Genomic DNA, 19,299 nt, shown 5'->3' with positions numbered 1-19,299 from the left:
GCTCTGTGGCTGCGCGTTACCTAGGAAAACTGCCGAGCGCCCAGGGGAGGAAGCGCGGGAGAACTGCAGGCGGACCGAAGATTGTTAGAGTCTTTAAAATATGTATTTAATCTGTCCACGTTCATTTCCACTGCCACTTCCCCGCTCAACTACTCGGTAATAACCTTGTAGCTCTCTACTCTTCCCGCTTGCCCTCCCCCCAGCCCTTCTCCACACCCCCAGGGAATCATATCCTACGTCCCAATCTTCCGTGGCTGCTCGCTGGTCGGAGGATCAAGTTCAGCATCCTTTACGTGGCGTTCCAGGCCCTCCACGTTCCGACCCCTGCTCTGTGCACCGGCTTCCACCTCTTGCCATGTAACAACCTGTGCAGCATGCTCCAGACACTCTGGCCTTATCCTCCCTCAGCTCCTTCGCACACCCGCGCTGTTCTCCTGTTCCCCGCCTTCTGCTTTCCCAAGTCCCACTCACTCTCCCAGTCTCGGCTTAGAAGCCACTTTTTAAGTGAGGCCTTTCCTGGCTGATTCCTCCCCCGCGGTCTCCTCCCCCGCCATCTAATTAGATCTTCCGGAATGTGCTCCACTAATAGTCTTCATGTCACCTATTGCAATATGTGTTATATACTTGCCTGATTATTTTTAACGTCTGCAAGTGTCACAAGGGCTTAGCACTGTGCCTGGCTGCCACACTGCTGGACCTTAAAAACTTTTGAATGAATGAATGGAGGGACTTGAACTGGGAAATTGTCAACCATCATCAGCCTATCAGACAATATTTCGAGTCCCCCACTGCTGCTATCACTGGCATGCCCGCCCCCGTGGGGTTGGCAAAGCCCTGGTGGAAAGCAGCTTTTCCCACCCACCCACCGCGCGCTCAGGAACGCGGGGGAGGACCTGGGCACAGCGGGGCTCGCGGCAGGTCTCAAGACCAGGTGTCCTCCTGGCTCCCAGGTTCACGTGCATTGCGGGAGGAGCGGCGGAAGAAGGGAGAGACTGAAACAGGGAGCGCCGGATACCTAGAGGTCCGGGACCACGGGCGGCGTCTGGTGCGCCTCGGGCCTCGAGGCCAGCCGCCGCCGGGGACCTTGACTTCCTCCTTTGGGGGCCGGCGCGCGGGGCTGGGCGGGGCGGGCGACGCCCCCGCCGGGCTGGGCTCCCGGCCGCCCCAATGGGATTCGGTGCGGGGCGGCGGCTGCGCCCAGTCCCGGCGGCGTGCTCGGCCGCGGAGGAGGCGGCCCGGCAGGGGCAGCGGAGGCGCTGCGCTCGCCTTGGGGAGGCCGAGCGTGCCAAGCTGGCGCCCGGCGGGGCCATGGTGGCCGGCGCCCGCGGCCTCCTGGCCCTTCTGCTTGTGGTCTCCGCCCCGCTCCGGCTGCAGGCGGGCGAGCTGGGTGAGTGGAGGGCGAGTGGAGGGCGGGCGGCGGGGCGGGCCGGGCTGGGCCTGGAGGGACCCGGCGCGGGAGGAAATGGGGTCGCCGCCTGCACCCCACGGACTCCTGCTCTTTCTGGCTGACGGCGGCTCGAGTGTAAAATATGTTACAGAATTCCGATCGCTCCCCCACCCAACTCCTTCCTTCTCCGCTCGACAAGAGAAGCAACTTTACACCTCCCCACGTTCCCTCTGCTTTCCCGCAGCTGGGCTCACTCTGCTTCCAGACTTCCTGACTCCGCCGGCCCCGTGAAAAGTGACATGGCCCAAGGGTCGCGCGCTGACGACCCCGGCCGCCTTAGGGGAGAGTCGTGTGTGCAGGGACGCTGCTTTCAAGCTTTCTTGGACAGGGCTGCTCAGCAGTTGGGCGGCTGGGCCCTCCCGGTCCCCTGTCCTCCCTGCGCGGCTGCGACCCTAGCGTGTGCATTTGCCGCTTGCAGGAATGGGGGGGGAGGTTCCCCCGAGGTTGGGGAGGAGGGCCGCCCTGAGGCTCCTCACCTGTGGGCTGCTTGCGCCCCAAGTTGGAGTCGGCTCTTTCCTGGGTGTTTGAGGGAGTCGACTCCCGACTAGGCTGCTCTTTTCTGTGGACCCGGTCCTTGGTTTCAGGTTGGACGTGATTAGCCCACAACCGAGTTTACCTCTGCATAGCCACCTGATTAAAGTAATAAACTGTTTTACCAGCCCAACAAATCCTTGTTAATTAGTTCTTTACTGATAGGGCAGCTTTCTGCGATTTTTCAGTTCGTTTTTTTTTTTTTTTCTTCCTCAATTCTGCCCCTATACAACTGAGGATATTTAATGGCACTAACTATCCAGAGTATTTTACAACTCCCCGACCCCGGCCCCGTGTTTTCTAATGAAACAGGAATCACAGAGAAACCAAATGCTGGCATTTTCTTCACTGAACCACGTATCCATTCCCAGTCTGAAACATGGATACTCAAGATGTTAGTAGTGGTTCCTAAGTTTGCTTACATACCAGTTTGTTTGTTTCTTTTTTTTTAAAGCTGAAGTTTAGACAAAATATGTCTTGGCACTAACAGAATGCTGCCCATATTGTAAAGTTTTAATAAATAATGTATGTTTTTATTAAATATGTAGGATTTTGATCATCGGTGTTTTAAACATTTAAAAAATGTTTCTGTCAGTATTAGATGGAACGTCTATGAATGGGTCCGATAATGTGTTCCTGTCCTAATCTGGCCACAACTGTCATCCATTTTTCCAAACGAAGTTTCAGATGTTGGACGATCATCTAGGCTGTTGACTGGGTGATTTGTCGAGCAGTTCTTCTGGAACAAGTGTGGTTTCTTAGATTCTTATCGAGCTTCAAATTTGAGACTTGATAGCAGCTGACTGGCAGAAGAAGATGTCATTTGAGTTTCCATGAAACATCCTGTGTGTTTAGGATGTTAAAAGAACCAATGAAAGCATAAGTATTCAATCACACAGAGAAGCAAAACTTAGATTTGGCGCATTTTACTGAAAAAAAAAATCTTCTAGGAACTCTGGTCTGATACGTCTTGAGTGAAACCATAATCAGTGATTTTTTTTTGAGTTATTTCTCACATCTGTGAGTTTCTCTATTAGCCCTTGGTCACTTATTTTGCGAATTTCCATAAATTTAAACAGGCACACCCATTTTAGGTCTTGAGATAGGCTACTGGCTACATAGTCGAATGGTGGTCATAAGTGATATGAGCAATCTTGATGCTTAGAAGAGGGCAGCCCTAGCAGAACAGTCTGTTTTTGGTGAGAAGTTGACACCATTTATTACATTTTATCTTCATCATTCTTGGAGTCAGCTTAGTCTGGTGCTTCTTGGGTCCCAACCTGCCTAGTCACCACTATCTCCAGAAGCTTTATAAAGCCCCAGCCTCATTTTATGAATCAGAATTGCAAATGGGTGGGGCCTGGGTATAGGCACTTTAAAAAAAAAATTCCTCCAGGTAATTCTGATTCTAATCAGCTTTGAGATGGTGGAAACATTTTATAATGTTAGGATTATAAAATGCTACCATCTGTGTCATAGACAATTTATTATTACACTTTTATTCACTGGATTATGTTTCAGGAAACAAATGCGATAATTTAAATCTTTATAGGCGAGTCAATGAAATTATACCAGTTTTTTATGTCAGAGTCTGGGGAAGCTATACTGGTTCCTTTGTAGTCTTCTGTTTGCCTGAAGGTGCTTTTGCTCAATTTATTTTTTTTAAAAGTGGCCACCTCTTCTAGTATTTATAGCCTGCTAGGCCCCAGACCCCAGGACTTGATGAGCAGAATTTGGTCTGACTTCTGCTCCTTCTTATATGTCCTGCTCCTCTGGACCAACTTTACTAAATTCAGATATTTGCACAGATTGTTTCACATGATTTTTGATCTTACATAACATCGCATATAAATTGATCTTTAGTATTAGTTCAATTAGTATAAATTCATAGGCTTGGACTTAGGTCTTCTTACCTTGATTATGAGTTTTGAGAACAAAATATCCTAATTCGTGTGATGAATTTGTGCTAACTAAAAATCCCTGATTCTCTCCTCACCAAAATAATTCAGAGATCTATATTAAAGGTTTCCTCCTTGTGACTTAAGTATTAGTGAAGAATAAAAATAAGCAATTGGTCTCTAAGGAAATTTAAGCATAGAATTGGATACTTTAAAATTGCTTTAAAAATTCTGCCCAGCTCTCATTTGTTACTATCGGAAGGTCTGTTCTTAAGTCATCACTCTTGCATATTTTGGTTAGGTATGGGACAGTGGATGTCTGATGTTCTGGGTGAGTGGCTTCTTAAAAAGTAAGCACAAGCTTATTCTGGTACCTTCTGTATCAGTGTGTGCACTCGCCCCAGCCTTTCCATCATCTCTGTGGTCTGGGATTCTCTCTACCCTGTTGGACTCTGAGTTCCTGAGGGAGTGACTGGGATTGTCTTTATCCTCCTAGCACCCGACAAAGGTGCTCAATAAATGTTTCTTGGGTTAAACTGAACAATCTTTTCATGTTTAGGAGATATCTTCAAATTATTTCCTAATTAGTAGAAACTAAGTAATAGGGGCAACTGGCTGGCTCAGTCGGTGAAGCATCTGCCTTCAGCTCAGGTCATTATCCTGGGGTCTTGGGATCAAGCTTGGGAGTCTGCTTCTCCCTCTCCCTCTGCTTCCCCCCCCCACCTTGTGTGTTCTCTGTCTCTCTCTCAAATGAATAAATAAAATCTTAAAAAAAAAAACGCATAAACTAAGAAATAAAGAGTCTACTGAAGTTCTTTATGAAGGTTCATTTGGTGCTTCCATTAATTGTGTTTAGCAAGCCCGGCTCTCTTGGCATGCTTATTTCTATATGTCTATATATATTTCAAATAAAACAGCAGAAAGAAGGGAACGTGCCAGCAGACCAAAGTGTACCATATCTTTTGGCTCTGGTAGATGTAACACTCAGAAACATTAAGTTGCACCATATAGTCCAGGAAAGAAAGAAGTTACATTAAAGGATTCATTAAACAAACTAAAGGATACATTAGGATTTGAACTCTGAATAGTGTCCTAAACTGTATCTATTAACTTTTTACTTTATAAGTTGAACTCTTTAACATTGTGGTATTGAAACAGACTTGAAAAATCACATAGAAAACATAACTTGGAAATAACTTAGACATCTGACATTTATAAGGAATTACGGCTTTATTTTTAAGATGCATGGGGAGGTGAAATTAATTGCAGCATTTAACAAAGGTTTTAGTCATGTTAAGGCAGAAAAACAAAACAAAACAAAAAACAAAAAAACTTGTTCAGGGAAATATTTCCTGTAGAGTTTTAGACTTACTGCTATGTGTGTCCTAAAGCATAAAGTCCCTATACATATTAGAGTAACCAGTTGTTTTGTATTTTTTAAGGAGATAATACACACCAATCTGGAATTGCACTTAGCACATAGTAAAAGCTCAATAAACGTCAGCCATCTTCCTTTTCATTACTGTTTATTACTACTTATTTGGCAAGTGTGGGGGCTCCTTTATTCTGCCTTCCACACTGCCTCTAGGACCTCATTTTCTACCATGCTCCCCCATACTCCCAGCCATAGTGGCTTTCTTACTCTTTCTCAAAGATATCACACACTCTTTTCTACCTCAGACCCTTGTGTGGGCTGTTCCCTCTGCCTGGAATAGGCTTGTTCCAAATATCTACATGACTCCCTCCCCCTTCAATCTTTGTTCAGATGTCACCTTCTCAGGGAGAATGGCCCTAACCACCGGTAACCTTCCTGCTCTCCCCCAGGACTCCATATGCCCCTTCCCTGCTTTCAGTTTTCTCTGGAGCACTACCATCCTCCACCAGAGTGTATCATTTACACTTTTATTAAACTTGTCTGTCTTCCCCCTGCAAGAATGTAAGGCCCACGAGGAGCTTTGTGCTTTGAATAGTGGCCAGCACATGATGGGTGCTCAGTAGGGGATGTGTGCTCAGTGAGGATTGGGGGAGAAGGCGTGGAGACACAGTTCCTGCCCTGTTGTTAAAGACTCAGAGCTGACTCGAGCTGAGAATCAAAACCAGAACAAGACAAAGTAATAATATGTCTAGTCCGACTGTTATTTATACACAGAAAGTCTGAAAATATGGATTTAAACTAGAGTGATTCATTCTGGTATATCTGAAGTTTGGTTTTGAGGATAAACAGAAATATTGCCAGACTTTCAGATTTTATTTTTCATTAGACTGTGGTGTAATTTTGCCTTTTTGCAACTGAAGAGTCATGTTGATGTCATTTTCCAGATGTTTGTTCTCTGCCTTGTGTATGTAAAAAAAAAATAGTTGTTTGCCTTGAGGGTGGGGGAGTGGGAGAGACTTAACTGATGGGGACAAAAAATCCACATGGCGATGTCTAGCCCAATGTAGAAATAAGTTCTCACTGTGAGCCCTAGTATGCTGAATGCAGCATACCAACTGTCAAACTTGCCTTTCAGTGGCAGTGAAGAAGAGAGGTTTTTGTTTTGTTTTGTTTTGTTTTGATGTTTGTTTTTGTTTTTTGCACGGGAAAGGGAGGAAAATGGTGGAGAGTAGAGATGAAATGAAGCCTTCTATAGTCTCCACAAGCACCTGGTACAGTGCCTGGGAGAAAAAGGGCTCCAGATAAATATTTCCTGTGTCTGCGCATGAATGGTGTGGCTGAGGTTTGAGACAATGAGGTGAAAGCTAATATTCACTAAGTTGTTTTAAACAGAATTGCATACATGACTATCATGGTGACTTATCAAGAAAATAGCTAGATTCAACTCTGAAAAGTTTGGGAATCTCTGAGACTCCTTTGCAGGCAACAGCGAGGAAAGCTACCATGGGGTTAGGTGCTGGCAGCCTGGAGAATACGGCAGCAAGTGGTATACTGATTGGGATCAGGTGAGTCAGTGATCCCCCAAGATCTCCAGCTGCTTATAGATTGAGGGTGTCAGGGGCCTGTTTTACCCCGAAAATCACTGGGGACATTTGTGTTTAGTGTTTAGACATTTGTGACATTAACACTGTATTAAGCCATATTGTCATCTATGCCTTGACTGTTTACTGCCATTTCAATTTGATCTATTAGTCTAGTTTTAATGAACTATATTTTTGGGGACTTTTATGCTGTATGAAATTATACCCAATACTTACAGAAATGTCTTGTGTCTTCTATGTGGTACTTTTAGCTTAGGTGGATTTTTTTTTTTGTAGGAAAAGCTGCAAAGAATAACACTGAAACAAAGTAATAGCTAAGTGATTTTGTTTTACCCATTTCTCCCCTAATTTTTATAAAGCTACACTGGAGCTTTTTTTTTTTTTTAAACTAAATTTCTCTGGATAGGGCTTTCTTTTCTGACTGCTTTCACCAACATATTTCCTGTTCCATACAAGGCAGAACAGTTGTGGAACAAAGCAGGATATTGATAAATAATGTTGTACCAACATATCATAATCCTGCAAGGAAGATGTTATACAGAGAACCACTAAGGACAAGCTTTTGGTGTGCACACACAGACACACAAATACAAATGTATATCCCCACAACTAATGTACATACACACACACTCTTATATACTAATTCACTTTTACTAAATATTAAGTAGACAGAATTACATATATAAAATATGTGTAAGGTATAAAGAACAAGGATAAAACTAATACCTGGATACTCTACTACCTGGTCTTTACATGCTTTTATATTCTGCTTTTTTTCAACTTAACATTTTTTTAAAGATTTTATTTATTTATTTATTTGAGAGAGAGAGCATGAGAGAGAGAGAGAGAGAGAGAGAGCACATGAGAGAGGGGAGGGTCAGAGGGAGAAGCAGACTCCCCGCCCAGCAGGGAGCCCGATGTGGGACTCGATCCCGGGACTCCAGGATCATGACCTGAGCTGAAGGCAGTCGCTCAACCGACTGAGCCACCCAGGCGCCCCTCAACTTAACATTTTATTAAAAGATTTCACCATACTAATTGGGAAAAAAGTCGAAGTTTATATTTATTTTTAGTGTTAGCTTTCAGGTTTTAAGCTGTAAACTCATTTTCAAGTCATTTATTGCTACTGAGAAATATCTAATGGGAAAATAGAATTTTTGCCTTGGCCAAGCAGCTATAGGTCTTGTCAAGATTTTTGTGTGTTTCAAATAACCCTTCCTTGCTTTTGGAGTCAGAAGTAAGTTGCTTGTCCATACCGTGTTTGAAAAAAGTATTACTTTAAATATACTAAGTGTCAGAAAGGTAAGTATTTCTTGGTCCTTCTTGGATGAGATTCTTAATTCATACTTAGAGGGGTCGAGCTTGTCAATGATTAGACTCCTTGTAGTTTATCTTTATTGATAACCACATTTGTTTTATATGGTTTTATAGTTATCATTTTCTTTTTTTTTTTAAAGATTTATTTATTTATTTTGAGAGAGTGAGAATGAGAGAGAGAGAGAGAGAGAGAGAGAGAGCACATGAGAGGAGGGAGGGCCGGAGGGAGAAGCAGGTTCCTCGCTGAGCAGGGAGCCCGATGCGGGACTCGATCCCGGGACTCCAGGATCATGACCCAAGCCGAAGGCAGTCGCTTAACCAACTGAGCCACCCAGGCGCCCCTATAGTTATCATTTTCTAACTCAAATCACAACCACCATTGTAGCCTTTTAATTCAGTGTTCAAGATACTTACATTTTACTGGGAGGGAAAAGAATAATCTCTCTTTCATCACAAAATTAAAATCTTTGGAAATTAGAACTAATCTGGCTCCATTTCATGATTAAGTGTTTTTAGTGGATATGCCTAAAAGTTGTATATGAATGATTTTTTTTTTTAATTTTTTTTTTTTTTTTAGAGAGAGCGAGGGAGGAGGGGAGGGGCAGAGGGAGAGAATCTCTAGCAGGCTCCCTGCCCAGCGTGGAGTCTGACTCAGGGCTCAATCTCACAATCCTGAGACCATGACCTGAGCCGAAATCAAGAGTTGCACACTCAAATGACTGGGCCACCCAGGTGCCCCTAAATGATTGTTTATAGAGCACTCTGTTCTTGAAAAAAGGAGAAAAACCTAAAACTTTATTTCACTATTATTTCTGACAAAGAACAAGGCCAATGGATATTCAAAGTTAAGAAGTCCAGTAAATTTGAATTACCAGTGCATAAAACTTCCTACAGGGAACATAGGTAAACGTCTCTGTGGGTCTCACTTAATTTTTTAAAATGGCTCAGGGGATTTAATTCAACCTTTTTATGACTTTTCACAAAAGCAAGTTTACCTCATATTGAAATGTAGTTGATTGAAGTCTAAAGGAGGAAACTTTGAGATTTGCTAGTCCATAGGACCACTGAAACATGAAATCTGTTTAGTGAATTGCTCCCATTCTGAGGAGTTTAGAACAGAAGCTCCTTATTTTGAGAATTACATGGACCATGATTTGCCTTTTTCCGCCGCAAGAAGTCCCTGCTTTGCCAACAGGCTAAAACTGAAGAGAGTCTACAGATGGAGAAATGGCCCTGTACCGGCCGTGGCTGCTCTAGCTCCGAAGGGTCTGAAAATCTTTGAGACCCTCTTGCCTTGTGGGTAGGAAATTCTTTTTTCTTTCTGTTTTCCATCTTCTTTCTTCTTTTCCCTTTTTCATCCTTTTTGCTACCGGAGCTGTGCTGTATGACTAAGATCTTCCCAGAAACACTGTTTTCCCCCCTAAGGTACTTAAAATCTATTAAATATTTCATTTGTGTCTCTGAATATTCTCTTACATTACTACCATGCCATGAGCACACCTGAAAATATTAATAGTGCTGTCTTAATATCATCTAATACTCAAGTCATATTCAAATTGCCCCAGTTGACCTAAACATACCTTTCTACTGCCGCTTTGTAAAAAGATCCAAACGAGGTCCACACGTTACAGTTTTGTTATTCTGTCTCTTAAGTCACCTGTGATATAAGCCCTGCTGACATGGGTTTTATTTTCTGGGGAGGAAATCAGTTATAGTGTGACACAGCTCACTCTTAAATTCGACCAACTGGCTTCTGTGTTCCGTATCTTTTTCCTTGGTGCACTATCCACTTTATTTCTCTATAAACTTGAATTTAGACCTACAGACTTGATTAGAGTCAGGCCAAATGTTTCTTGTAAAAGTACCACAAAGGCGTCATGTGCTGCTAATTGTATCTCAAGATGCATATATTCTTGTTGTTATTATTGGCCCACTATTCACCATGCTTAAAATGCTCAGTGGCTTCAAGAAGTGACAGCTCTATCCCTCCATTTCGAAGTTGCCTTTTCCCCTTATGACCTGAAAATAACCTATGGAGTAGTAGTCTCTTACTCAGTAAAGCTACTCTTCCCCATCAACATTTCATTTAGTGGTTTAAGCATCCATTGACCGTTGCTTGTCCACTCATTTTTTTATGTAAATAAAAATTGAAAACCCTACCTTCGTATGTATTTTGATTTAGCAATGTTTTTTTGCATCAAATTTAATCCCAACAGTTCTGAGCGCTCTAGAGAGAACTGAGGTTCAGAAAGACTGAATCATTCACCCCAGGCACACTCATTTTGCATGTCCAGAGTGGGATACAGGTGCATGCACATCTTAGAATCCTAGATGCCTTAGGATGGTCTCCTGCCCTTCATCTTGGGACGCTTGTGTCCAGGGGAGATCAAGTTAAAGAAAAGAAGCCTTGGAGAAACACAATTTCAGGAGGTTGTTTATGCAATAAATCTTTAAATTAATAGTCTTTGGTTTCTCTTAGAGATGCTCACATTTGCCACAGAAATATTAAGACTTTTTCAAATCCCAATTAGTAGCTAACCATGTGCTTTTATTGCAGTGTGATACATTCAGTGATGCAGGATGTGCCATGTGCAAAGGCAGTGTAATTTTTGGGACTGTGTAATGTGATAGGAGTTTTATAAGGTTTATTTTTTCCTCCATCAGCTCTTCTGTTTCATCCTTCAGTAGATGCATGATAAGATGCCATCTCTTTCCTAACTGAGATTTGCTGTTTTCTGGTCGGTAAACATCGATTGCTTTTTCCTTATATATGGTGCATACATGTATGTTCCCAGAAACTTTCTCATCCTATTTCTTTGTATAATTTCCACCGTATGCTCAAATAATTCCTAAATTGACACTTCTTTCCAAATGTCAGAAATGTCTCCCTATCTTAAAGGTAGGTCCTAAAATTTATTATTGCCTGTCCTAGACTTATAAATGAAATCTAGAGTGAAAATCAGTGTCAAAGAATTGAGAATATAGACTTTATTCTAGTTTTAGGAATAGATATTAAAATAAAACTACATAAAACCGGTATCTGAAGGATTTTTCTTTTCTTTTTTTTTAATTTTTAAAAAATTCTTCATTTAAGGGGCGCCTGGGTGGCTCAGTCGGTTAAGCGGCTGCCTTCAGCTTCGGTCATGATCCTAGAGTCCCGGGATCAAGCCCACGTCAGGCTCCCTGCTCAGCAGAGAGCCTGCTTCTCCCTCTGCTCCTCACCTCGCTCACTCTCTTGCTTGCTCACTTTCTTGCACTCTCTCAAATAAATAAATAAAATCTTCAGAAAAAATTCTTCATTAGAGTTCAATTTAGTTAACATGTGGTGCATTGTTAGTCACCAGGGTAGAATTTACTGATTCATCAGTTGTATCTAACACCCAGTGCTCAGTACATCAAGGGCCCTCCTTAATGCCCATCACCCAATTACCCCATCCTCCCAGCCACCTCCCCTCCAGCAACCCTCGGTTTGTTGCCTAGAGTTCAGTGTCTCTTATGGTTTGCCGCCTCTATTTTCATCTTATTTTATTTTTCCTTCCCTTCCCCTATGTTCATCTGTTTTTGTTTCTTAAATTCCACATATGAGTGAAATCATATGGTATTTATCTTTCTCTGACTGACTTATTTTGTTCAGCATAATACCCTCTAGTTCCATCCACATCATTGCAAATGGCAAGATTTTATTCTTTTTGATGGCTGAGTAATTTTCCATTACATATATATTTTATGTATGTATATATTATACACACACACTACATCTTCTTTATCCATTCATCTGTCAGTGAACGTCTGGGCTCTTTCGATATTTTGGCTATTGTGGACATTGCTGCTGTAAACATTGGGGTGTATGTGCCCCTTCAAATCACTATGTTTGTATCCTTTGGATAAATACCTAGAGTGTAATTGCTGGGTTGTAGAGTAGCTCTATTTGTAACTTTTTGAGGAAGCTCCACACCGTTTTTCCAGAATGGCTGCACCAGTTTGCATTCCCACCAACAGTGTAGGAGAGTTCCCCTTTCTCCGCATCCTCACCAACATCTCTTGTTTCCTGAGTTGTTAATTTCAGCCATTCTGACTGGTATATGGTGGTATACCAGTTTTGGTTTTGATTTGAATTTCCCTGGTGGTAAGTGATGTTGAGCATTTTTTTCATGTGTCTGTTGTCCATTTGTATGTCTTTGGAGAAATGTCTATTCATCTGCCCATTTCTTGACTGGATTATTTGTTCTTTGGGTGTTGAGTTTCATAAGTTCTTTATAGATTTTGGATACTAGCCCTTTTTTTTTTTAAAAAGATTTTATTTATTTATTTGACAGAGAGAGACACAGCAAGAGAGGGAGCACAAGCAGGGGGAGTGGGAGAGGGAGAAGCAGGCTTCCCGCTGAGCAGGGAGCCCTACGCAGGGCTCGATCCCAGGACCCCGGGATCATGACCTGAGCCTAAGGCAGACGCTTAACGACTGAGCCACCCAGGCACCCCTGGATACTAGCCCTTTATCTGATAAGACACTTGCAAATATCTTCTCCCATTCTGTAGGTTGTCTTTTAGTTTTGTTGATTGTTTCCTTTGCTGTGCAAAAGCTTTTTATCTTGATGACCTCCCAATAGTTCATTTTTGCTTTTGTTTCTCTTGCCAAGGATTTTTCATTTTTAAAAAAAGATTCACTGCAAGATCCCAATTAATAGGGATTCATTAATAAGGGCTATTTAAGTGTCTTGCTACTCAGAGTATACCTTATAGGGATCAGCAGAATAGTCATTACCAAGAACTTTTTTGGACATGCAGAATTTCTAGGCCCTGCATATTACTGAGATCTCCAGATGACTGGTGTGCCTACAGAAGGTTGAGAAGCAGCATTTTGATCCACTGAAATCTTCATTTACAGAGCACATTCTTGACCCACATCGATGCTAAGCACAGTAAACAAAACTTTGTTGGAGGTGAAATAGTCACCTCTCATTAGACTGCCTCTTAATAGTGTGGTAAAAAGTGCCTGCTTAAATAATTAAAAAGAGAGGATGATGGAATTTCTCATGAGTTTTACAAGACTCCCTGAATTAAACATGACTATTTTCCTCATGTTAATTTTGAGACAAAAAAATTAGGACTATAAAAAAATAAATGTGGGTTTTAGTACTAGTCATGCTGCTCAGCAGTAGCATGAGCTTGGGCATGTCTTAGTGCTGTCTGCCTCAGTTTACTCACTTCCTCATTGGGTGACATTAGCAGACACAGCCTTAAAGCGGATTGAGGTCCATGGTCTCTGGAGTTCAGACAAGTTTCAGATGCCAGCTCAGCCACCTGGGCTGAGTTACCCGGCTTCTCAGAGCCTCATCTCTTCACACATAGAACAGGGGTAATAACAGGAGGATGTGGGATGAAAAAAGGGTGTGGTGGGCCCCGACTGTGCTGTATCAGAAATGGCCCGTCTTATGAACTATGGGGTATATTCTTGGATGTTTGAGATACTATTCTTTATATATGTCTATCTGGTTGTATGTGTATAAATGAAATGCTTCAGAATTTTAAAAAGTAAGCTAATATTGTCTGTCAAATATGATCATCTTAAGAAAATTAAGTAAGATAACAAAGTCCCTTAGAATACTTTGTATCTGTCACCTTTTACAATAAATGCTTAGTAAATGCTAAGTGTTAGCATTTTCACAATTTTATGATTTTTTTCCTATTCCAGTAACATTTAGTTGTTGTATTTTTTTTTTAAGATTTTATTTATTCATTTGAGACACAGAGATACAGAGAGAGAGAGAGCATGAGCAGGGGGAGAGGCAGAGGGAGAAGGAGAAGCAGGCTCCCCACTGAGCCAGGAGCCAGACGCGGGGCTTGATCCCAGGATTCTGGGATCATGACCTGAGTCGAAGGCAGACGCCTAACCATCTGAGCCACACCCCAGTAACATTTGGTTCTTACTGAGCTTTTGAAAAATATATCTGGGAAAGTGAAAAGGTGTGTATGTGTATGTGTGAGAGAGAGAGGGAGAGAGAGAGAGAGAGAGAGAAACATTGATAGTTTTAACTTCTAAAACTCAGGTTAACTTTATCTATACTTGGTAATATTGGATTTTTTTTTTCATTCCGGAGGGAAGAGTCAATGTCCAGTTACACTTTATCTGAATATTGGCGATATGTATATGTAACATGGAGCCAAAGTTAGGAAGTATAGCACGTTGTAGAGACAGGAAAGATTTCTCCCATTTATCTTCACCTCCAGCAACTGCAGCTTGGACATTACATCAACATCCTGACATTATTAGTAAAGGTCAGTGGCTGCTTTTCTCTGACTTCCTTATCCTGAGCATCTATTCGACAGAGATAAATAGTTGTCTTAGATGTGTTTTGCTGTACAAACAAGTTTTTCCCCCTTTTAATCTGTGAAATTAAGAACCTCTGAAACAATGCATCCGATTTGTTACCAATTTTCCCAAAGCACTTGTAACTTACCAACAGTGGGAAGAGATATTTGAATGTCAGATTCACATAGTATAATTTCAGTATTGTTCTTAGAACTTTCAAGGCCAATATCCACTTCTCTGCATCTGAGCCTTAATCCCAGAAGCCCCATCATGGGATCTCTGTGTGTGTCCCACTTTTGAGAGCCTCGCCCAGGAGTTGGCCGGCCCGTGTGCCCCACAGAACGCTATACACAGGAGATGCCCACTGAGGAAGGGGTTCTCTGGGAATATGACCACCTGTGTCTCCTGAGAGAGCACCCGTGAAGCAAGGGCTTCAAGATGTCCTATGGTTGAAGAAAAAGGTGAGATTCTGCCAGCTTATTTATCTTGCAAATCTTTTTTGGAGATGAAGGCTTGACTTCCTTTTAAGTCTCCCAAACACTCAAAAGCGCACAGTACCTACTTTGGGGGATGCTGACCTAGCAGTTAGTGGGCCCTAGATACATACTGGGGGCCGGGGGCATTCTAATTAGAGTTTCTGGCAATTTAGACTTTTCAGCACCTAACACAGCCTCATTCGTCTTTACCATGCCCAGCTGTGGTTGGGCTTTTTAAAGATGAGGAAAACTGATACACACAAAATGGGTAATTTCTTATGATCATAGAGCCAATGAGTGAGGGAATTTGGACAGAGTCAGCAAATCCAAAACAATATTCTTGATACTTTAATATGTATAGTAGTTTTAAGTAAAAATATGGCAGTTAAAATGTTTTGAATTCTTACTAGATGCTAGTCTCTATGCTCAATACTTTCCTAGCATTATCTCACTTAGTACTAATGATAACCCATGGGCGCCTGGGTGGCTCGGTTGGTTGGGCGACTGCCTTTGGCTCAGGTCATGATCCTGGAGTCTTGGGATCGAGTTCTGCATCGGGCTCCCTGCTCAGTGGGGAGTCTGCTTCTCCCTCTGACCCTCCCCCCTCTCATGTGCTCTCTCTCTCTCTCTCATTCTCGCTCTCTCAAATAAAAAAAAAATCTTAAAAAAAAATACTAATGATAACCCTGTGAGTTGAGCACGACCATTGTCTCTATATTACAGATGATGAATTTTAGCTTGGAGAGGTAAAGGGACTCACTTGAGGCCACACGGCCAGTACTGGGCAGGAACCCAGTGTCATAACCGTTGTGCTCTATCACCTCCCAAGTATATAGAAATAATTGATGAAATTAGAAAAGCAATAGGTGTGCAAACCCTCTTCCTCCACCACCATACCTCTGCCAGTGATCTTTAACTTTTCCTTAGGAATCACAGGACTGGAGAGTGACCAAGAAACAAGAACCATGGTTTTACTGATAGCACATTAAAGGGTAGCATTAAATTAGGCTTTAAGATTTTTTTTCCATTAGGTGTAAATGATGCTTCTTATGTGAACATTATAACGTTTGATGTCTTTTTTTTTTTAAAGATTTTTATTTATTTGAGAAGGAGAGAGCACAAGCGGGGAGGAGGGGGAGAGGGAGAGGGAGAAGCAGACTCTCCGCTGAGCAGAGAGCCTGACGTGGCATCAATTCCAGGACCCTGGGATCGTGACCTGAGCTGAACGCAGACGCCTAACCGACTGAGCCACCCAGGTGCCCAATTTGTCTTTGGCACCCTGTTGGAAACAATCTCACATTTGAGAGCAGTCTTGGATAGGACCTCTTGAAATGACTTGTTTCATTTGCATGCATTCAAATGGATTTAAGTGATTCTTTTAGCTCATAGGAAACACTGTGTTGAGAGTTTACATGGAGAGACTTTTGACAGTAAGTACCTTATGTTTCCATTTATTTTGCTGCCAAATATCTTTCATCGGCTCGGCCAAAGTGTCTTCTTCATTGGATTGTTAGTCATATCGTTAGCATCTATTTTATATGTGGTGACAGTAATGTTTAAAGAGATTCTACAACAGTTTTGCAGAACTTGGTCATGTGCTTCGAGTCTATGGCTGTAATTTCTATCAGCATAATAGCTGTTTTCCTTTGGAGAACAGTAAAGATTTTGAATAATTGAAGTTTCATCATCATAACTTATGTCTTACTAGTTTTATTCCCACGTAACCATGTAGACCCTACTGCCCTGGTTCTTCCATTCCTTTTCGGGCAACACACAGTGTAAAAAAGTTAAGCACAGTGGGAGAAAAGCAAAGTTTATGAGAGAGTATGACTGACAGTGAAATTAGTAATACCTTGGGAAATCGGTTCACATTGCCATCAGACAAAGAACTCTGTAATAATTGCAGGCTCCTCTTTGTGGCTGAAAAGACTGTAGTCATCAAGAGCTCACTTGATCTTAGACATGGGGAGAAATTTTCTCACACCCACACATGGATGATCCTATATGTGTTGAGACCTGTTGTAACTTGAATATGAGAAGAGGAAGGATCCAACTGTAATGAAATCATGTTTCTAGAAATGGTTTCACTCTTCTGATATTTCAGAGCACTCTTTCTCAAATTGCGGGTTGTGACCCATCAGTAGGCAGTAAAATCAATTCAGTTGACACAACCAGCACGCTTTCAATTAAAAAAATGAGATGGAATAGGAAATCTCACAGTGTGTTACATACAGTAGAAAGAATTGTAACATGAGACTTTTTTTTTTTCTGTTTCTGCATGTGTATGCATGTGTGCTTACTTAGACTGTAACGAAAAACCTATGTTCTAACTATGGGTCGTAATTTAAAAAAGTTTGAAGTCTGTTGTTTTATTGTATGGATTAGTTCATAACTGAAGGAATTTTTGCACTATTTATTTCATGTCATCCAAACAATTTTCCACAAGTGCAATTCAGTTGAAAGTGTTCTTTTGAAGCCTAAATCGTGCTTTGTAGTATTACAGAACTCAGTTCATCCCGGGTATATCTTAATTTCACTTTTCTGTTAGTGGAACATGATTTCTTATCAAACGGGAAGTAGTCTTTTAAGGAAGTTATTGTTTTCCTTTTGGAGTGGGTGGAATTAGAGTAGACTAAATAAACAGTTGATGTGTGTAGACAAGCATCTAGGATTTGTTTTAAGCTTCTTTAGAAAATACCTTGTATATCCATACTTCCGGAACAGCTAACATTAAAAGCGTAGAGACGTCTGCTTTCAGGCATTTGGAGAACAGATATTGAGCCCATACTCTTGTTTTGGAACTGTCACTTTACTCTCAGGAATTCCTTGTTAACATACACCTCTCCTCTTGCCTGTGAGCTTCTTAAAGTGGGAACTACATTATACTAAGGTCCCAGCTGTTTGTTGAGTGAGTTTTTAATGACAAGTTTCTGTGTATTAGTTTAAAGGGACTTCTTCCAGTTTACACTTTAAGGCTAATGCTGAAAGTAGCCTATGTTACAGAGAATATTAGGTAAATTTGGTATTTTTAATTATATTATTTTTCTGATTTATACATAATGTTTTCACATTGCAGAGAATTTAGAAAATAAATGTATAAAGAAAATGAAAATCACTTGTAATCCTACATCATAGTGCTTCAAACATATTCCCTTTATATCTATGTGTACACAATATTCTGTTTTTAAATTAAATAGAATTCTAAAACATGACTTTAACTTTTCCTTAATATCACATTGCTTGGAGATACCATAGTTTAACCAGCCTTTTCTAATTTAGATTGTTGCCAAATGTTCAGAGCTAAAATACTTAAATTTTGTGTAGAGATCACTTGGGGAGCTATAAAATACTGAGTACTTACAGCTTTTTCCAAAATCATACCTTCATCCAGTTTTGTTTTTGTCACTTGATTTGAGAAGGGGTTTGGTCAATCTCACAAACCAGGTCTGGCTCCAAGCAGACCCCAGGATTTAGGCCCATCATGGAGTGACCACCCTTCACATACTCTGCAGAGGAGAGGACCTTTCCGCCTAAGGAGAGAGGAAATGACGCATAGTTCAGTCATCATGTGCTTTGGCACTTTGGCAATTAAATTACAGTTCAAAGGAAGAAAAAGATAAACATTGCGCCGTAGCCACTTTTGAAGAATAGACAAGTTCCTGGTAGCAAAGCTTCCTCTTTCTCCCTTATTTCCACAGCCTCCTCTTTGACGTTAGTAGGTGGCAGTTGAATCTAGTGGTCTCGCCCCACGCCACAGTATCACTGTGGCTCACTGCCCATCAGGGCTCCCAACACCATGTGGACCTTAATCCACCAAATCAAGGTTGTGTTTTTTTTGCCCTAAAGATTGACCTTCATTTCTTTTCGTTTTAGTTTTTTTAAAAAACCTGTATACCCTCCGGGCATCTTGGTGGCTCAGTGGGTTAAGCCTTTGGCTCAGGTCATGATCCCAGGGTCCTGGGATCGAGCCCCTCATCGGGCTCCCTGCTCAGCAGGAAGCCTGCTGCTCCCTCTGCCTGCCACTCCCCCTACTTGTGCCCTCTCTCTCCCTCTCTTGCTCTGTCAAATAAATAAATAAAATCTTTAAAAAAATAAAAATGAGAAAAACTAAAAAATAAAAATGAAAAAACCTGTACACCCTCATCATCGCAGCTACAGCAACCATCAGCTTCTCCCTGTCTCTTTTTTCTTATCCTGCTTCCTCCCTTTTTTTACTCTTCTATCTTAAGGCAAATCCCAGACCTCATGTCATCATGTCATTTCAGCTCAGATATGTGAGCAGGCCTCCCTAAAAGAAGACATTTCCTACATAACCTCAATACCATTATCACACCTAATAAAATG

General features: G+C 41.7%; 1 protein-coding gene across 1 annotated transcript in view; it reads left to right on the top strand.

The window, feature by feature from the left end:
• The first annotated feature begins 1,210 nt into the window (after nucleotides 1–1,210).
• Nucleotides 1,211–19,299, top strand: part of DCBLD1 (discoidin, CUB and LCCL domain containing 1) — a 63,962-nt gene continuing 45,873 nt past the window's right edge. Inside the window, exon 1 of the mRNA XM_027601055.2 lies at nucleotides 1,211–1,387. Within this exon, the coding sequence (XP_027456856.1) occupies nucleotides 1,309–1,387 (79 nt within the window). The 5' untranslated portion in view covers nucleotides 1,211–1,308. The remainder of the gene's footprint in view (nucleotides 1,388–19,299) is intronic.

Source organism: Zalophus californianus, chromosome 7 (genome assembly GCF_009762305.2).
Source record: "Zalophus californianus isolate mZalCal1 chromosome 7, mZalCal1.pri.v2, whole genome shotgun sequence".
NCBI classification, from domain to species: domain Eukaryota; kingdom Metazoa; phylum Chordata; class Mammalia; order Carnivora; family Otariidae; genus Zalophus; species Zalophus californianus.
This window is presented reverse-complemented; position numbering and strand designations above follow the sequence as displayed.